The following is a 19522-nucleotide window of genomic DNA, read 5'->3' as shown; positions in this document are numbered from 1 at the left end:
TTTTCACATATGCGTGTGTTGGAAGTAGTGCAATCATTCATTTTGAACCGACTCAAAATGTCATACACATACTTTGTTTGATGAATAAACATCCCATCCGCCTTCTGTTCAACTTGTAATCCCAGAAAGTAAGACAGCTCACCCATAGCACTCATTTCGAACTTGCTCTTCATCACCTGCTCGAACTCTTTACACATGCTTTCATCAGATGACCCAAAGATGATGTCATCCACGTACACCTGTACCAGCAGAAAATCTTCCTTCTTCCTCTTGATGAACAGTGTACTGTCGATCTGACCTCTTTCAAAACCATTCTTTATCAAATGTGTAGACAGTGTCTCGTACCACGCCCTGGGAGCTTGATGTAACCCATATAAAGCCTTATCAAGTTTGTACACTCGATCTGGATAATCTGGATCAACGAACCCATCTGGTTGTGAGACATACACCACTTCTTGGACTTTCCCGTAAAGAAACGCACTCTTCACGTCTAGTTGGTAAACTTTGAAGCCCTTGAAAGAAGCAAAAGCCAGAAACAAACGAATTGCCTCCAACCTTGCCACTGGTGCAAACACTTCATTGTAATCAATCCCTTCTTGCTGATTGAAACCTTTGACAACTAATCGAGCCTTGTTTCGCGTGACTATACCTCTTTCATCCTTCTTGCACCTAAATACCCATTTAGTGCCAATCTCTCTTTCACCTTTAGGAAGATCAACCAACTCCCAAACCTTTAACTTTGCAAACTGGGCCAATTCCTCTTGCATAGCTTCAACCCATGAATTGTCTTTAAGAGCCATATGAATGTTCTTCGGCTCCTCTTGGGAAATAAAGCAACTATACAAGCACTCGTTCACTATCCCAGTCTTCTCAATCGACACAAATAAACCAGTATTCGCTGCTATGCTTCTTCTTGTCTGAACACCGGCAGTAGGATCTCCCAGTATCATGTCAACTGGATGATCTCTATTTGCTCGTGTAGTAGCAACCGCATCGACTTCCAAATTGTCACCCAGGTTTGAGCCAACTTCCCCCTGAATATGCTGATCCGCAAACGGATTAATGAAATCCTCCCCCTGATTGGGTTCGGGTTCATCGTCACTTGAATCAGTATCAGCAGCATCTTGGGAAGTTTCCGGAGCATCTGTCATATCAACATTCGATCTAGGCATGAACTCGCCTTCATCATCACCAATCACTGTTTGAATCAGCTGAGACTCATCTGCATTGGAAAACTCAGGAATATTAAATGATTTAAAAACACTTTCATAATCATATAATATAGCTGGTCCACTCGTTGACTGTTGAGGTTTGTAAGAAGTGATTTCAACATTAAACACAACCTCAATTTTACCAGTTTTTAGATTAAAAACCCTTTTATTCGGTGTGCCAGGTACGTAACCTAGAAAGTAGCCCTCGTCAGCCACCTCACCGAATTTTTGTTTATCTTTATTTCGCACAATGGTGCAGGGTAATCCAAATGGTTCAAAGCCTTCTAAGTTTGGTTTCTTGTTAAACATTAATTCATGACAAGTCTTGTTAAAACGTTTAACAGTCAAAACTTTGTTTAGGACATAGCAAGCTGTATTCACAGCTTCTCCCCAGAAAAGAACTGGTAGCTTAGAATCTGAAAGCATCGTCCTAGCGGCTTCAATCAACGTCCTGTTTTTCCTCTCAGCAACTCCATTCTGTTGAGGCGTATAAGGAGCAGAATATTGATGTTCAATTCCCTTGCGAAGACAATAGAGATCCAGAATCCGATTCTTGAACTCCGTGCCATTATCACTCCTTATCCTCTTGATCTTTGCATCATGGACGTTTTCCAATTTTGTAAAAAGATCGATCAACATCTCTGCCGTCTCATCTTTTGTACCTAAAAAGAAAACCCATGAATAACGTGAGTAATCATCAGTGACAACTAAACAATAGTACTTTCCACCTATGCTCCTCACGTTCACTGGACCGAATAAATCCATGTGAAGTAATTCGTAAGGGGCATCTATGGAATTTACTGTTTTTGATTTGTGAGGTTTCTTGTGTTGTTTTCCCTTTTGACATGGAAGACATTTGTCTTCCACTTGAAACCTCCGCAATGGAACCCCTTTCACTAGCTCATTTTTAACAAGATAGTTCATTTTGCGATAGTGAATATGGGCCATGCGTCTGTGCCACAACATCGATTCAGCTTCAGATGCTTTTGATAGTAAACACGCCACCACTGCAGTTGGATCCTTAGCACCCATGTCCATGACATAAGTGTCATTTCTCCTTGGCGCTCGCATCACTATCCAATCGTCCGGTATCTCCAAACCTGGTTTCAACACTAAAGCTTCATTCTTGGTAAAATGGACCGAGTGACCCTTGTCGCAGACTTGTGACACGCTCATAAGATTGTGTTTAAGCTGCTCAACATAGTTCACTTTGTCCAGTGTGATCTTCCCATTGGTCACCTTTCCTCGTCCTGTAATTCTACCACCTTTCGCACCCGCAAAATTCACATGTCCTCCATCATAATCTTCAAATTAGTCAACAATCTCGCATCCCCCGTCATGTGCCTGGAGCAGCCACTATCAACATACCATAAGTTGATAATCCTCCTTAGCAGCTCCTGCACACACCAACCAAAAGATTAGTTAGATTGGGGGACCCAAGCCTTAATGGTCTTGGGTCGTCCAAATTCACCAACCACCGGAACATCCATCCAATATCCATTACTCCTAACTGGAGTCTTGGATCTTAGACATGTTGGAATTTGATTTTGAGTTCCACTAGGTCTTTGGTCCTAAGGGTTCCTATGTGTGTTTAGACTATTTGACCTTTGAAAATTTCGATTTTGATTCCAAGAAGCATTATTGTTGTAATTTCTAAAGCCATTGTTATAAAAATTTCGACTACCATTATTTTGGTATCGATTTTGATATTGACCTTGACTTCTGAAATTATTTGTATTTTGATTGTTCATTCTTGGTGAACTGCTTCTAGGTCTCTCAAATCTGCCTGGTGGAGATCTAGGCTGAAATCTAGGTTGATTTCTTTGAAAACGAGGAACTTGTGGAGTTCCTTTTTTCAGCCTTATCCACACCAACAATAACTTTCTCTGGTTGCTTAGGAGCAGATTTCTTTGGAGAGTTGGACTCTCTCTCCTGCTTATCACCATTCTTCTCTGGTGACTTCTCTCTCTTCCTCTCATTCACCTGTGCTTCATTCGTTTTGTTAGGACAGCAGCTAGCTACATGTCCTTTGGTGTGACATTTGAAGCATGACATCCTTTTCGAAGACTTCTTATCTGAAGCCTTTGAACTAGATTCAGGCTTTGATGATGATGCCATAGAAGGATTTGGTTCAGTTTGCTTAATTTCAGAAGTTTCTTTGTTTTTATTTTTAGCAAACTCTATGTTAGATTCATTTTCAATAACAGCTGTTTCGTTTTTCATGTCACTTCCTTGAACAAAACTAATCTTTTTAACAGAAGTTGAGTTTTTATTCCTAGGATGTGAAGTTTTCGTTTTCAAAACAGGTTTGCTGTTATTATCCTTCTTGGCCTCATCTCTCTCAGACTCCTCTCCTCGACTTGCTGTGGAACTACTTGGTGCTGTTGACATGAAATTTGTTAGCTCATCTTCATCAGGTAGGAATGAATAATCATGACTAAGAGGAGGTGGGACTTCATTAAAGCCTTGGAATCCCACACTCGTCTTGTCATTACTCTTCTTTAACCCACCCATCATATGTTTCATAACAAAAGCAGAATCCCTGAATTGACCCAATTTCTTTTCAAGTTCAACAATTCTGAGTTGAGCATCTGACAACTCTTTATTTTTATTAGAAATCTCCTTTGTTTTTTCAGCCATCATGTCATGAGCTAAGTCAATGACTTGAAGTTTTTCATTTAATTTGCAGGTTACGGCTTCAATTTCACTTTCATAACCTTTTATTTTCTTCAAGTATGACGTTTCATTTCTTTTAGCAAAAAAGTTGATTCTTTAATGTTAGACATCTCGCTTACCAAACTTTTGTTTTGTGCTGACAACCTGTCAACCTCACCCTGTAGTTCACGACATTTTAAACACACAGAATTAGATTTTACCTCTCCTGTTTGTTTGTCAAGGTTGGCCATTAGAGCAGCAAGCTGAGCTTCCAATTGTTTATACTTAGCATCCTTTTCCTCAGCTTCTCTTTCATATTCTGATTTTTGTTTTTCATCTTCAGCACCTGTTGTCTGATCAACTTTCTTTTCTTCAGCTCTATTTTCTACCTTCACCTCAGCATCCACTTTCACTTCAGCATCATCTACTTTAGCTTCACCATCATCGACTGGAGTAATCTCTGCCATGAATGCTTGAGTGGCATTCCCATCACTTTCTAAGTGAATGCTCCAATCATATGAACCCTCTCTTGCAGTAGAGATCAACGCCTTTGAGCTAGAGTTGTTTGATGCATTCCTGTTGTTTGAACTCTGGCTCGAATTATCTTGCTTTTGTTTCTGACATTCCCTAGCAAAGTGCCCATAACTTTGACAATTAAAGCACCTCACTTTGGTCTTGTCGAAACCAACACTCCTTCCCACAAACTTTCTTCCTGTTCTGTTCATGAACCTTTTCACACGCCTAGAAATCATGGCCATTTGCCATTGCAAATCCATCTCTTCAAGATCATCAGGGTCAATCTGATCATAGTCTTCATCTAAAGTAGCAGGATCAGAAATCTTTCCCTGAATATAGTTTTCATAGGAAGCAACAAACGAAGCAAGTAGAGCCAGATGCTCTTCAGCAGACTTCACACTCATTGGCATTGACTTAGCAGTAGTACTCTGCTTAGAGGTTGATGTATTCTTTACTCCTGATGATCCTCCTGAAGCAGCAACGAAACACACATCACCATCCTGATTCACCATAACCTGCTCATTCTCACATGATAAAAACGCAGTAGCAGAGTCGCCAGAAGCGTTGTGAGATGAAGAAGATGTAAGCCCATTGTAAACAGCCGGATCTTGAACCTGATCATATCCAGTATCTTTCTTCTTCATGCTGAGCTCATAAGCTCTCAACTTTCCAACTACCTCTTCAAGATCTTTTGTTTCATAATCTGCTTCACCCTTGATCATCAGAGTGTAGACATCCCACTTAGTGGGCAAAGCATCAAGCAACTTGTCATTCTTCTCCACGTCAGAATAGCAATCGATCTCATAATTATCCATTTCTGACATCAGATGATAGTAACGAGTGATGACGTCTTCAAGTGACTCATGCTTCATGTACTTGAAAACAGCAAACTGCTTCTTCAGTAGATCAATCTTGTTCTTCTTGACATCAGCATTACCAGCGTATCTTTTCTCCAGAGCATCCCACATATCCTTTGAGTTAGTGTACTTCTTGAAGGTATGTTTGATGCTATCAGGTAACGACATTTTGATTGCAGCCAAGGCTCTCTTTTCAGCCTCATACATCTTTTTATCATTATCTTGCATGTTCACATATTCTGTTCTACGTGGTCTGCCCTCAAAGTCGTGTGAAGGGTTTATGTACCCATCTTCGATGCATATCCACATGCGCGTATCCTGATATTCAATGAAGGACTGAAAACGATCCTTCCATGTCAAATAGTTCTCCACCTTCATCATCTTAGGTGGTTTGTTGGTAGTACCAACCTCATGCTCCATCTTCAACAACTCGTTCAAAGTAGACATGTTCGACATTTTAACGTAACAGACTGAGAAAACCGTACGAAAGTTTCCGAAAGCAGTGGTTACTAAGTTACACCGTTAGAATCGTCTCGAAAAGACGAATCCAATGATATATAATGTCAAAGACCGAATTCGGGATTTTCCAGACTTTTTTTTTGTCCTAAAAATCACACGAATTCAACGGTGCAAACGGTTCTGTCAAACGAGCTACGGATCAATTTCTATTTGCAAAACACTGAAAATTTTCCGACGCTTGCCAACTGAAATTCCACCACTTAATTTCTCTCCTAAATTCGCTGGTTTTAGTTAAATTCGCTGGTTCAATGTTTAATTTCGCTAGTCTGTTCTTTGTTCAATTTCGCTGGTCAAAGTTTGCTGGTTATTTTCGCTGTCAATTTCGCTAAATTCGCTTGTCAATATCGCTATCCGACGACCAGTAAATTCGCCGAAAATCGTAATAACTTCGCTGTGGAAAGTTATACGATCACCAAAGTCGCCTTTGGATTTACTTCGCCGGTAAGTTTGCTAGTCAAATTCGCAGATCAGTCAAAATCGCCAGAACAGTTAATTTCGCCAGTCAGTCAAAGCAGCTAATTTCGCCAATCAGTTAATTTCGCAGATCTGCAAATTTGGAAGGTTAATCTTTTCGAAATTCTGATTATTCTCCAACACAATTCTGCAAAATCAAACAAGCAAATCAGTCAACTTTTGATGAAAATTTTGATGAAATTAATGAAGAACACGAAGAACAGTCTTCGAATCTTCCAGAAATTCAGCCAAAATTTTTCAAAACTATCAACCAAAAACAATCCTGCAAACCCTAAAACCTGCAAAACAGCAATCAAACAAACCAGAATATCAAAACAGCCAACAAAAATCAAAAATCAGAATCAAAACACACCAAAATTTCGAAAATTTTAAAAACCCTAATTATCAGGTTTCAAAAATTTCGAAATTTTACTCCCTGTTTCTGCAGCAAACAATTCTGAACCGAGCAATCAAGTGCCTAACGCTCTGATACCAATTGTAGGTCCCCTTGATGTATAGATCTTTAACAGAATTGTCTATCTAACCTAGAGTGCGGAATCCTCTAGATCAGATTGTAGCAGAAAACGTGTAGAACACAGAAACAGCAATACCAATCAAACCGGGTTTTATTGATTATCTATCAAGACTGATTACAATCAATCAAACCCTAACCACAAACCCTAATTTCGTCCAAGCTAGCACTCTCACGAAATTATGTCTCTCAAACTATGTTTTGGCTGATTAACCTAAACCCTAATGTCTAACCTTGTTTATATACCACAAGGTTTACAACTGGGCTAGGTCAAACAACATGGGCTGCGAATTGGACAGGCCCAATTCGCCCCCCATCACCCAATCCTTTGGGTTTAGTTAGCCCAAACATTACAACTAACTATCACAAAGCTAAACCCGCTAACTGTTTATCGTATAACTAATTACAAGATATCCAAAGACCAAATCTAAGCTGTTGTCACAAACATGCACCAACAACTGTTTAACTTTTAGTCTTGGGCTCGTTTAAGCTCGATTGGAACGCACCGTGAGTTAGTTTTCTTGAAGCATTTCAAATGATTGGTCTTTGCATTTAAGGAACTTATAACAACCTGGTATTAGTTGATTAAATTTGACTAAAGTCAAAAAAAAAATTCGTCTTATATCTTACCTTAATGTAGAATAAACTTAAAATAGTAAACCCATTGTCTTCGAATCTAATTGAGGTTATTTTACCATGTGATTATCGTTGAAACTGAACTAATTAAGCTTCTTTGTATGTTTATTTACTTACATTTGATGAATTGGAGTGTTTAAAGTTTTTCATGTGAAACGAATAAAGGGGTATGATATAAAAATAGGGTAACATGGGAATGACAATTATGTCACTACAATGGATTTTGTGAAAATAATTTTTTTAATAACGGAGGACTCAAACTGTTATGAATTTATAAGTTCAGCGGCTAAAAAAACCAAATAATAAATTTACGAGCTCAGGTTGATGTTTCACACATACCAAAGGGACGCAAATTGCATTTTGCTCTAATTTATAAAAGGAAAACCTACGTGAACGGTGTACAACCAGAAACAATATAAAATAAAACTGATAGAGAGATAAAACTTGAAATATTGTCGTTTTAATGCAAAAGTAAATGTTAAACAACACGGTGGAAAAGTGTTATAACAATCAAACATGGTTTACTGCTTCAATTTTCTTTTCTCGGCTTTTGGATCGTCCTCTTTAACCTCGAAGATAGCCTCTTTTCGACTTGTTGAGTTGATGCATGATGCTCATTTGTCAAAGATGGGATATTTTTGGCATCGTCTACTGACGCGTCTACTGACGCATCCTGATGGTTCACATCAACAACCACTTGAAAGTTAAGTATGAAAGTAAGGAATAGAAAGTATAGATATGAAGTTTGTTTACATGTAAAAACAACTACCAATTCTTCTTGACTTGTTGCATTGTGGACATCTGATGAAGTTGGTGTACATCTAGCATCATCTACCCGGGAACATTTAGAATTGCAAGTGTCGACCTCATGTTCCACATTATCAACCACCTAAAGTTGTTACACAAATTTGAATGTAAGCAATATAAAGTATATACACAAAGGTTTTTAGATATAAAAAAGATTACCGATGACGTATTTTCTTCTTGTTGAGTTGTCGTATGCTCCGCATCTGACAAATTTGGCGTATTTTTGGGATCATTTGTTGGGGCAAACTGAGAATTAGCATAATCAACCTCATGTTCCGTATCAACAGTCGCCTAAAGGTATTACACACGCATTAAGAATAAACAAAAAAAGTATATATAGGAAGTTGATTTACACGTGAAATGAATTACCGATGACAACGACGTTTTAGATTCTGTCGGCAAAATACGTGGTCCCCATAATGACTCGTGTATCATGTCCCATTCATCATCATTGATCCGAGATAAAAACTCGCTAGCTTCGTCATGGAGAACATCAGCAGAAGGACATGTTGAAGGAAGTAAAGTGGTAGCAAGATTATTAATATCGTCACCCAAGTATTTTGATACGGTGAAGCGTGGACTGTAAGTAGGTGCCAAATTGTAATCATCAACTCTTATCCTAAAAATCACATGTCGAGCACATAAAGCGTCCATCAGAAATTCATATATCCAATACGGATCATTAGCACCCTATAAAAACACCAAGACACAGTACTATAAATTAGCAAAAAAGGATAACATAAGCATGAAAAAAAAATCATGAATGAGTATATAGACATGGCCATTTTTAAGTATAAAGATCCGAAGACATATATGTCATAATTAGTACATGATAATATATAAAAATATACCTTTGATAAGGTCTTTATAATCAATTGTTCAGCCGTAAGTCCGAGAAGAAGATTTGCAATAGAACAAAGGGCTAGTATAGCTGAAATCTATTCAATATAACCTAGGAAAACTTCTTTAAAGAAACACAACAATTAAAGATGTATGCAATATTAAGTACATGAATACTTGGTCAAACATAAATGTTATCCAAAAGATTGTACAGTAGTATATAATAGATAATATAATCTAATTGCTTACAACAGTTGAAACACGAGCCGAATTCTGATCCATTGCATAGCAATCTGATTGTGATCCCCAAGCTTTTAAATACCAAATTATGATAACATAATTACTTTTTACTCAATCAAATAAAAGGAATCCTCCACATAATGTAAACAAATGCCACTAAATGGAAATAACACCTTCCTATATAGCACAAAGGTTAGTGTTACAAAGTCAATCCAATAAATGTTACACGGATTAACCGAATTAGACAAAAGTGCTAAAAGAGAGGTTAACTTAAAAAGGGTTGAACCTTTAAAAGAGGCATTCCATTCAATACAATAAAAGATACAGCCACATGGTCCAGCCTAGGAAAGGAAAAACACAAAAACAACAACGTACAATTTCTAACACCACTACAAGACCCATTAAAAACATTTCTGTTTCTACCCAACAACTTTTGATTCAACAACAAAAGCATGCTTAGCTCTTTTTATCACAGGTGTAACATCCTCTTCTTCATCTTCGGTTTCACTATCAATTTGTATCACTTCATCCCACTTCCAAGTCTTTAAAGCATTTGCCCTTTTGTCGAATCTCTTAAACTTGCTAACCTAAAAAAACATTTAAGTAATGAGAATAATAGAATATTAATACGTGTACAAAATTAAATTTAGTATAATGTATATACTTTTGCCAATTCATAGAAAGATTCACAGATGCTTGCTTGCTGGCTATCCTCGATACTGGATGGAATGTCTTTGTGACCACCATTCGATGCCTCAAACTCCACGTCATCAATTTCCTGTTTTTTACACAATAATATATGACTTGTATGATAAATTATAACAATAAAATCATAGGTATAAAAAAACTATTAAATTGATTATAAAGCTCCTACTTACCTTATCCGATTCATTTGTAGGTTTACACACGATTTGGCTAAGGAAGGAGTTGTCCATTGATGCAACCTGAAAGAAACAAAAAAGTGGAGTTTACAACCAGCCGAAATAAACAGGTATGTCTGAAGCTTACTTTAACAGCTTTATCCATTGTTGCATCTTCAATCTGCTGCTCCATGTTCAGCAACAAAAACCCAGGATGCTGCTCCATGTTCAGCGACATAAACCCAACGACAGAAGGTAAAGAAAGAAAGCAGGATGTACTATTGATCGGCAAGGTTTCAATATTTATAAGCACAAGTATAACTGCAACGGAGCTAAAATATAGGAAGATGGAGAACATGGCCATTTTTTTAGGAAAAATAAAAACCATTAATAACAGAGATTTCGGAGGTAACTTCCAGCTAAACAAAACTGTGATTTGCTGAACATAACTTCCACATTTATCGTGGCTTTAGTTATTTTGAAAATCCTCCACATTTATCGGTTGCAGGTAGATAATGGGGCAGAAATAATGGAGCAAAACCACCCGATCATGTGCCAGAAATATATGGAACGAAACCACCACCGGAAACTACCAGGTAACTTCTCTGAACCGCCAGTGGTAGCGGTTATTTATGCTAGTTTAAACGGACAGGATTTAATCTCAGCAAGTTTAAACGGTCAGGATCGATTTCAAAAACGATTAGACTTAATGGGCTTAATATATATATATAATTACACCGTATCCCACTTTGGGGATCGAATCTGCCACCAAGAGGGGCCACGAGTGACAACACACTACGGTTCATATTGCTCGTCAAGGTTTTAATTAGTTAAACTTCATTGAGGTCTTAAGAGGTTTGTTATCGATCATTTTTCGCTTTTATATATGCATCGTAATTCAGTTAAACATACTCGTTTTATCTCTTTAGATATTATTTGTTCCCCCCCAAATCATTCTATGCTACGAATTTAGCCCTTTAGGGTTTGTAGCATCAACCGACCATGGCTTCTTGCAAACTTCCTCATCAATTTCTTAAATTGAAGTCGAATAACATCTGGGAATTTCAATTTTCATTCAGGTGTTGGTTTGGAAGATGGAGCAAGAGGTGATGGAATCAGAGATGATTTTACCCACACACCTGAGTTTCAAAAAGATTCAAATGCAGGACAAGTACCCAAAGGGGCAAGCTAGAGGGAGGCACTGGAAGCATCTCAAACAAATCATACAAGCTGAAAATTACCAAAATTACCCACCTTATCAACCCAATTGTCAGTTTATCTTTCAAAAACCCTAAAGTTAGGTCATTTTCTGGAAAAAGAAAAAAAAAAAAAACACTTTTTTTAATGAAATTTGTTATCTTTTTTGACCTAATGTTCAGTTGGAATTTGTGTGTGTGATCTTGCAGATGTTAATATCGAGTCGCCACCATCGATGCACCCTCGGAAGCAAATTTGTGATATAACTGGATTTGAGGTATGTGAATCTTGGATATTGTATCCATCCATTTACTTATTATGAGTGGATTCATTCGGGTTCTGTTTTAATTTTTAAGGCTGCTCAAATATTTAGCTAGAAATAAAACATGTCAAACAGCCCGGGTTGTGAAAATTGTCTGCAATGTATATTGAATCGGTGCAACATCTTATATCAGTTTAATTCTCAAAGTTATATAATAAGGTTTCTGAAATCATATATATAAATACTATTGATAATTTAATCAGTTCTCATATAGCAAAGGCATGCTGCCATGATGATCATAGTTTGTATAATCGTATTGATAATTTAAGGATAAAAGTTTTGAATGATGCCTTATTCGGTTGTCGTTGCAGCTAAAAAAACAAGGTTGTATTGTTTATTAATTTTCATATCCTATTAGCTGTAACTCATAAAATGGCCATCTAAATCCATCGACATTTGTACAAAACTTGTACAAAGATAAAGTAAATTGAGATATTTTAAACAATCTTAATGGTTTGAGTTTTGACCCTTAACATTGCCTTCGATCCTTTTAACTTTTGCTTTTTTCCCTATATATTGAAAACTTCACCTTTTGTTACTTGAAAGAAATTTGAACAGAGATTGTCATAGCTCTCATAACACTAGAAGCATAGTTGTTAAAAGCCATCGCCTCTTGCGCCTAGGCCCATTTTTCGTTGAGGCAATTGCGCTTTAATTCTCCAGGTGATGGTTCAGGTGTAGATTCTTGCGCGATTCATAGATTTCCGGATAAATTTATTAAATTCTGTCAAGATTCTAGCCATATTTCTATGTTTATCTAAGGAAAACTACTTTTCTATACCAATATACTAATATTTTAGAACTTTTGGTACTAAATAGATGATGTGAAATTTTATATAGTAGTTTATGTTATTTGAAAAACATTATTATTTTTCTAATACATAATATATACATATATATATATATATTTTTTTTGCATTGTGTGCTTTTTTTCCTTCTTAGGCCCTCGCTTTTTTTGCGCCTTGCGCCTAGGCCCCAGGCGAGGCCTATGCGCCTTTAATAACTATGACTAGAAGTATGCAATTCAGTTAAGAATAACTTATAATGTTCAAATAAATGTTCTCCATCTCTCATGCGTTCAATATTTTTGCACACCCTACTTAATGCCTCATCATTTGGGGTTAATCTTGTTTATTCATCTGAAATATGAAATATCTTGAATGACTCCACCTAGAGGTCACGATCTTGATCATTTGTTTATCTATAGGTCGTTCCAGGTCATGTGCTTATCTAGAAATGCTAAAATAAAAAAAACGAAACAGGTCAAACGGGTCGAAAGTCATCGAAAGTGTATTTAAATGTATAAAACACTTGAAATAGGTTGTTTTTTTTATAATAATAACTAGCATAAACCAAATACACGTTGTTTTGCAGTAAAAAAACTAAAAGTTTTTTTTTTTTAATTTTTTTATTAATCCGAATGCAGGCTCCTTATAGCGACCCAAGAACCCATCTACGGTATGCAAACACCGAAGTGTTTAAGCTCATCAGATCACTTCCTAACGAGTATGTGCAACGATATCTCGCTCTTAGAAATGCAGCAGTTGTTCTCAAGTAACTCCTCATTTTGTCTGTTAGTTGAATTTCTCCTATTGTGTCTGTGGTACCTATCTGATACTAGAATTTTAGTGATATGAAAAACTTCTTCTGATCTAACAATCTCCTGTCTAATTTATTTATATATATGTGTATATGTCTTTATCTGCTCACATGTATGTGTTCCAAGTTTACCTGGACTTGGTTTACCTGTTTTTTGAAGACGACGTGTTTTAACCCTTTAAAATTTTACACAACCTAAACTCGTTTCACACAATGCCCATTTTGCCACCTCTGTGCAGGTGTATAATTGCAATTAATATTATGCATATATGTAATATAAAACCATTTTAACATATGAGGTAGAATACATTAGACAATGTAATAAAACCATTTTAACATATGAGGTAGAGTACGCTAGACTACATTCTTGCGGGGTAAATGAGGACCTCGAGAGAACATTTGAGACCTATAAGACTCTTAAACCAAACTGTCAAAGGATAGAACCTGACCTCGTGTGAGTGAGATAGATCGATCCTGCAGAATTTTCTGTAATTTGCTCGAGCTTCACAATCACCGCCTTGTAACATTTCATTAACATTTATGGAGTTTGCAAATTTTAGCATACTAAAATTATTCAACGAGATAGCGCGGTATGTAGCATATACTTCTTCTGAAAGTGGTCTGTTTTGTACAGTAAGGGATAAAACCAAACATATTGTCTTCAACTTTGCATTGTAATTTCCATATGCAGCTCCTTTTTTTTTCATAGCCTCTTTTACACGGAATAACTTTCATATGTATCCTTTTTACCACGCGAAATTCTTAAGGCCTTCTCAACATGCTTTGGTTGGTGACATTTTCACCGTAGGCGCATTTCTGGTTGACAATTCCCATTACTTTTGACAGAATATCAGAAATTGATTCATCATTTAGTTTGTAAAGTTTAAAGTTTTAAATTCTCTTGTTAGAGCCTGTAACTTTACCATCATGACTTTCAAGTCACCTTGATACTCAGTAATAACTCCCTAATTTGAATTTTATTTACTTCGCTATGGTTGTTTATATAAGGTGATATGTTAGGGATAGTCTTTTCAGATCATTGTTCCACAAAAATATTAAGCGTTTCGAATTATGATTGCCGTATTTTTATAATGTATGTGAAATTTAGTTAGTTTTATTCTTTTTTTATATGACCCGACCTGATCTGTATCGGATCAAAACTTTTTTTAATATTTAGCACAGACAACCAACCTTAAAAAATTTCCGCCCCCATAAAAAATATTTTTGGGTCTGCCACTAATATTAAGTGTTACTTATTCATAAAAATCAATCATCAACAATTACCATCACATGTACCAAAATGTGTATATATTTACTCATATATTTACATGTGTACGTAAGTTATTTGTGGGCAAACACCCCAAATTCTTATAGTAAGTTTAAGGTTTAAGGGTGTGTGAGATTGGTGGGTGGAGTAAAAGAGTGGGGTCCATGGTTCTAAGTTAGGGTAGACATCACCAATGTTTTATAGTGATAGGATACTTTGTAGCGAATTTGACATGGTATCACTGGATTGATCGGGGCTAGAATAATGGTCTAGAATGCCCCTCCCCTTAAGGGTGGAAGAGGCACCATCCGTGACCCCTTCGTTGAGTGATGTTTGCCGCACGGTGAGGGGCCGCCACCCTCAAATCGGTGAGCGGTGAGTGATGTTTGTGGTTAGTATTTACCGATGTGGGAAGAGAAGATAGAGAGGAGAGAGAGGAGGTTAATGGTGGGCCCCAACCCCTTAAAATCACACATTTTTTTAAATTGTTTACCACTCTCCATGTGTCTGAACACCCCTAGTGATTGAGTGCAAAATAGGGAGTAAAGGAGAGAGTTGACACGACATAAGATTATTGGGTAGTGAAAATGTTTACCACTTCTCATTTGGAGAGCAATCCTTCCACCCTAAGGCTTCTCGGTATGGGCTGCGTCCCAGGACTATCTTGGAACGGCGCCAGGCCAAACACCGCCCCGCTCCCCATCTTCGCCCTCTCCGTCTCTTTGGAGACGTTGGTGCCGGGCCACTAAATGACAAAATTTTCCCACTTTCCAACTTATTACCGTTGAATAAATTAAAAAAAAAATTAATTTCCATAATTAATACCAAACGGTAATAATTCAAAATTACCTCAAACTTCAACCAAATTTTATATAAATTCAACACTTTTACATCAATTTTAACGGGCGGTCGAAGAAAGGGTACGTGTGGCGGGAGAAAAGGTACGCGTGGTCGATCATAAAGTTCGGCTCAAAGAATGGGACATATTGACGATCGATGTGGATAGTTATCCCGAACCAAAACGCTCTACTTTAAAGAAAATGCAAGAGGACATCATGAAGAAGTATCAAAATTAGGATTTTTTTTTAAGTTTATGTAATGTTTTTAAATATTAATGAAGTTATTTTTCTATGTTATTTGATAAATGTTAAAAAAAAGTAGATGAAATTAAAAAAAAAAAAAAACTTATGAGGTGGTGCATAGGTGACGGATCATCCTTTAAGGGAGTCACATACTGCCGCATAGGCTAAGGTCAATGCATTAGATTCCAACCAATCACATATTATGTTGTATTTATTTCCTCTTCAATGCTCGGGTTATTCTAACCAATCACATAGTACCTTGTATTTATTTCCTCTTCAATGCTCGGGTTATATTTCTATCTTCCACCAGCTAGCAATCTCAAATTCCTACATTTCATTAAAAAAAAAAAGCAATCTTAAATTCCTTGTATTTTGGCTTTAAAAGGCCAACGATTACCTTAGCAATCATAAGTTCTTTTTCAAAAATGAACTCAAAGAACCCAATAGTTAACTTATCATCCTTCTCTTCTATTCATTTCCTCTTTTATTCTCTTGTTATATCTCTCTCTTCCACTGTCATATGTGGTGGAATTGAGACAGATCATGAGGCTTTGCTGAAGATCAAGTCGTTGATCACTCGAGATCCATATGGAGCTCTAACCTCATGGAACGATTCTCTTCATTTATGTGATTGGAGTCATGTTTATTGTGGGAAGCGGCATAGAAGAGTCACTTATCTAAACTTGTCATCGCAAGGCCTAGAGGGGAGGGCTCGTTGTCTCCTCATGTGGGGAACCTCAGCTTCCTCCGTACGCTTTCTCTTGGTAACAACAGCTTTCATGGAGCCATTCCTCAAGAAGTTGGTCGTCTTTCTAGGCTACGTTATCTGTATCTGTACGTAAACAAATTCAACAAGGTCATTCCAACTAACATATCTGGTTGTTTTAACCTTGAAGAGATTGGTCTTTCCAATAACGAGCTAGTTGGAAGCATACCCAAGGAGATCAGTTCCCTCACCAAACTTAATTTTCTTTCACTTTTTAATAATAAGCTTACAGGTGGAATCCCAACCATCTTGGGAAATATTACATCATTGGAATTGTTTTCTGTTAGAGGAAATCCCTTGGGTGGGAGCTTCCCAAACATCTTAAGCCAGTGGAAGAATTTAAGAGAGTTTTACGCTAGAGGTTGTAACTTAACCGGAACCATCCCTCATGAAATCGGTCATCTCTCCAGGTTGACGGTCCTCAGTCTTGCAATTAACAAGTTCTGTTGGGTAATTCCAACTAACTTATCCGGTTGTTCAAACCTTGAAGAGCTTTATCTTTCCCATAACGAGCTAGTTGGAAACATACCAAAAGAGATCAGTTTCCTCTCCAAGCTTACTTATTTTTCACTTGAAAATAATAACCTAACAGGTGGAATCCCGCCACACTTAGGGAATATTACTTCAATGGAAATGTTCTCTTTAAAAGGAAATCCGTTGTTGGGTGGGACCATTCCAGACACCTTAGGCCTCATGGAAAGTTTAAAAGAAATTGACTTTGGTGGTTGTAATTTATATGGAACCATCCCTAATTCTCTTTATAACCTTTCACTCCTAGTTGATATTAGCTTGGCTGATAATCAATTGACAGGTGGTCTATATTCGGCCATAGGTGCAACGCTTCCTAATCTTGTTTCGTTTCAATTATGGGGTAACAAACTAAGTGGACCACTTCCGGCATCCATTTCAAATTGTACGAGTTTAAAACTTCTTGAACTCGCTAAAAACAAGTTTAGTGGACACTTGACAGTTGACTTTTCAAATCTAACGAATATGTATATTATAAACATTGGTGGAAACCTCTTTGGAAGCAAAGAAGCAGATGAAATAAGTTTATTGATTCTTTGAAAAACTACATGAGATTAAAGAGGTTGGCTTTTGATAGTTGCAGGTTTCAAGGAGCTCTCCCTAGATCAATAGGTAATCTTTCTAATCAACTCCAGCAGTTATTGTTTCATAATAATCAGTTACATGGAAACCTCCCTAGTTCAATTCGTAATCTTGTTGGCTTGAATATATTGACATTAGGAAGAAACCAATTCACGGGAAACATCCCTTCAACCATTGGTAACCTTCAAAACTTAGAAGGCCTTTATTTAAATAAAAACCACTTTTCAGGGCAGATTCCGGATCCATGGGGAACTTATCATTGTTAATAACACTTAATTTATCTTTAAACATGTTAGAAGGGGTTATTCCATCAACTCTAGGAAATTGTCATCATATATTATCCTTGTTCCTTAACGACAATAAAGTTAATGGGAAAATACCTGTACAACTTCTTCAACTTTCAAGTCTCTCCATAGTATTGGATCTTTCTCAAAATAACCTGTTCGGTTCACTTCCAATTGAGGTTGGAAACCTCAACATGTTGACTACTCTGAAATTATCTGATGATAATTTTTCTGGTAACATTCCTAGTAGCCTTGGTGGCTGTAGTAGCCTATTACGGTTGTCCCTCAAAGGCAATTTATTTCAAGATACGATACCATTATCATTAAATTCCTTGAAAGGATTGGCGGTACTCGATATTTCTCATAACAATTTATCGGGGCACATTCCTAGATTTTTTGAACAGTTTAAGTTAAAATATTTGAACCTGTCATATAATGATTTTGAGGGTGAAGTTCCAATGGTAGGAGTGTTCGTTAATGAAAGTGCATTCTCTGTTTTGGGGAATAGAAGGCTTTGTGGTGGCATTATTGAACTTGGGTTACCCAAATGCAAGGAGACAAGTAAATTTACAAAGAAGCTTCATCTCTATTTAATAGTCACATTGATCGCATCCGCACTTTTCACCGCAACATGTTTAGCATATGCTTGGTGTAAGAAGAAAAGAAAGAGCCATCTTTCACAATCGTCAACATGCGAACGACACCTAAAAGTTTCATACAGTCAACTTCTAAAGGCTACCAATGGGTTCTCCGAATCCAAATTGATTGGAACTGGTGGTTATAGTTCTGTCTATAAAGGAATCCTTTTTGAAGATAAAAACACATTTGTTGCAATCAAAGTTCTACATCTTCAAAATCGAGGAGCTCAATGAAGCTTTATGAGGGAATGTGAAGCATGGCGGAATCTTCGACACAGGAATTTGTTGAAGATTATAACTTCATGTTCAAGCATTGACTTTCAAGGTAATCCATTCAAAGCTTTGGTATATGAGTTCATGCCCAATGGGAGTTTGCATGATTGGTTGCACTCAAGTGGAAATACATCAAGGCTAAACCTTCTTCAAATGATAAAAATTCTTATTGATGTAGCAAATGCACTTGATTATATTCATAATCACTGTCTACCAACCATTATTCATGGTGACCTGAAGCCTAGTAACATTCTACTCGATAATGATATGGTGGCTCATGTTGGAGATTTCGGTTAGCTCGGTTTCTTGGAACTTCATACCAAAACAACTCAACTGGGATTCGCGGTACAATGGGTTATATTGCTCCAGGTATAATAGGCTTTCATATTTACTTACATTATTACCTTTTTATAATGTAATTGCTTGTAAGTTGCAGAGTATGGTCTCGGGAGTGAGATGACAAGTAATGGGGATATCTACAGTTTTGGAATACTAGTTCTCGAGGCGATGACCGGGAAACACCCAACTGATGACATCTTTAATGAAGACCTTTGCCTTCATAAATTTGCTTCAAGGGCCTTGCTAGACAATGTAATTGATATCATTGATGTTAACATTCTAAACCTGTATCAAGACGATAGAATTGTTCTGCAAAATAATGAAGAAAATGCCAAGAAAATAGAGGAATGTTTGACTCTAACAATTAAGATTGGAGTAGCATGCTCTATGGATTCCCCAACACAAAGGATGGATGTGAAAAAGGTTGTGCGTGAATTGCAACGGATTCTCGATACACTCGAAAATATTTATGGTACGTTGTTCATTATTCAGGTCTAGGAGGTGTATCATGCATGTCAT

The 19522-nt window shown here is 37.0% G+C and overlaps 3 protein-coding genes and 1 long non-coding RNA gene across 6 annotated transcripts; 3 read left to right on the top strand and 1 right to left on the bottom strand.

Annotated features, from left to right (window-relative positions):
* Positions 1-9598: 9598 nt before the first annotated feature.
* LOC110867330 lies at positions 9599-10178 on the bottom strand. Its single transcript, XR_002551526.2, has 3 exons — positions 10145-10178; positions 9931-10044; positions 9599-9853 (listed from the first exon to the last, which is right to left on the bottom strand). It is a non-coding gene; the product is annotated as an uncharacterized LOC110867330 (long non-coding RNA).
* A 684-nt stretch (positions 10179-10862) lies between these two features.
* Positions 10863-13304, top strand: LOC110868610 (chromatin-remodeling complex subunit ies6). Of its 3 annotated transcripts, none has more exons than XM_022117821.2 (4): positions 10863-10981; positions 11206-11395; positions 11533-11600; positions 13072-13298. In XM_022117821.2, exons 2-4 carry the CDS (start codon positions 11221-11223, stop codon positions 13201-13203), a joined length of 375 nt encoding a protein of 124 aa, XP_021973513.1. In that variant the 5' UTR covers positions 10863-10981; positions 11206-11220; the 3' UTR covers positions 13204-13298. The 3 variants fall into 3 exon arrangements, with proteins under 3 accessions (XP_021973513.1, XP_035845028.1, XP_035845029.1); XM_035989136.1 differs by lacking the exon at positions 10863-10981 and adding an exon at positions 11041-11108; XM_035989135.1 differs by lacking the exon at positions 10863-10981 and having other exon boundaries at positions 11036-11395; positions 13072-13304.
* Positions 13305-14785: 1481 nt separating this feature from the next.
* On the top strand, positions 14786-17427 carry LOC110866944 (probable leucine-rich repeat receptor-like protein kinase At2g33170). The gene is made up of 2 exons (XM_022116088.1): positions 14786-14886; positions 16290-17427. The coding sequence occupies exons 1-2, from the start codon at positions 14786-14788 to the stop codon at positions 17425-17427; spliced, it is 1239 nt and encodes a 412-aa protein (XP_021971780.1).
* An 8-nt stretch (positions 17428-17435) lies between these two features.
* Positions 17436-18625, top strand: LOC110866945 (probable LRR receptor-like serine/threonine-protein kinase At3g47570). Its single transcript, XM_022116089.1, has 2 exons — positions 17436-17646; positions 17766-18625. The coding sequence occupies exons 1-2, from the start codon at positions 17436-17438 to the stop codon at positions 18623-18625; spliced, it is 1071 nt and encodes a 356-aa protein (XP_021971781.1).
* The last annotated feature ends 897 nt before the right edge of the window (positions 18626-19522 follow it).

Source organism: Helianthus annuus, chromosome 4 (genome assembly GCF_002127325.2).
Source record: "Helianthus annuus cultivar XRQ/B chromosome 4, HanXRQr2.0-SUNRISE, whole genome shotgun sequence".
Taxonomy (NCBI): Eukaryota; Viridiplantae; Streptophyta; class Magnoliopsida; order Asterales; family Asteraceae; genus Helianthus; species Helianthus annuus.
This window is presented reverse-complemented; position numbering and strand designations above follow the sequence as displayed.

What these genes read in the sequence shown, in the direction of transcription:
- LOC110866945 (XM_022116089.1), top strand. Translation starts at nt 17,436, where the DNA reads ATGAGATTAAAGAGGTTGGCTTTTGATAGTTGCAGGTTTCAAGGAGCT. An exon ending in AAACATCCCTTCAACCATTG is followed by an intron (nt 17,647 to 17,765) that starts GTAACCTTCAAA and finishes TAAACATGTTAG; the next exon opens with AAGGGGTTATTCCATCAACT.
- LOC110868610 (XM_035989135.1), top strand. Translation starts at nt 11,221, where the DNA reads ATGGAGCAAGAGGTGATGGAATCAGAGATGATTTTACCCACACACCTG. An exon ending in CCCACCTTATCAACCCAATT is followed by an intron (nt 11,396 to 11,532) that starts GTCAGTTTATCT and finishes GTGATCTTGCAG; the next exon opens with ATGTTAATATCGAGTCGCCA. An exon ending in GTGATATAACTGGATTTGAG is followed by an intron (nt 11,601 to 13,071) that starts GTATGTGAATCT and finishes ATCCGAATGCAG; the next exon opens with GCTCCTTATAGCGACCCAAG.
- LOC110866944 (XM_022116088.1), top strand. Translation starts at nt 14,786, where the DNA reads ATGCCCCTCCCCTTAAGGGTGGAAGAGGCACCATCCGTGACCCCTTCG. An exon ending in CACCCTCAAATCGGTGAGCG is followed by an intron (nt 14,887 to 16,289) that starts GTGAGTGATGTT and finishes TGTCATCGCAAG; the next exon opens with GCCTAGAGGGGAGGGCTCGT.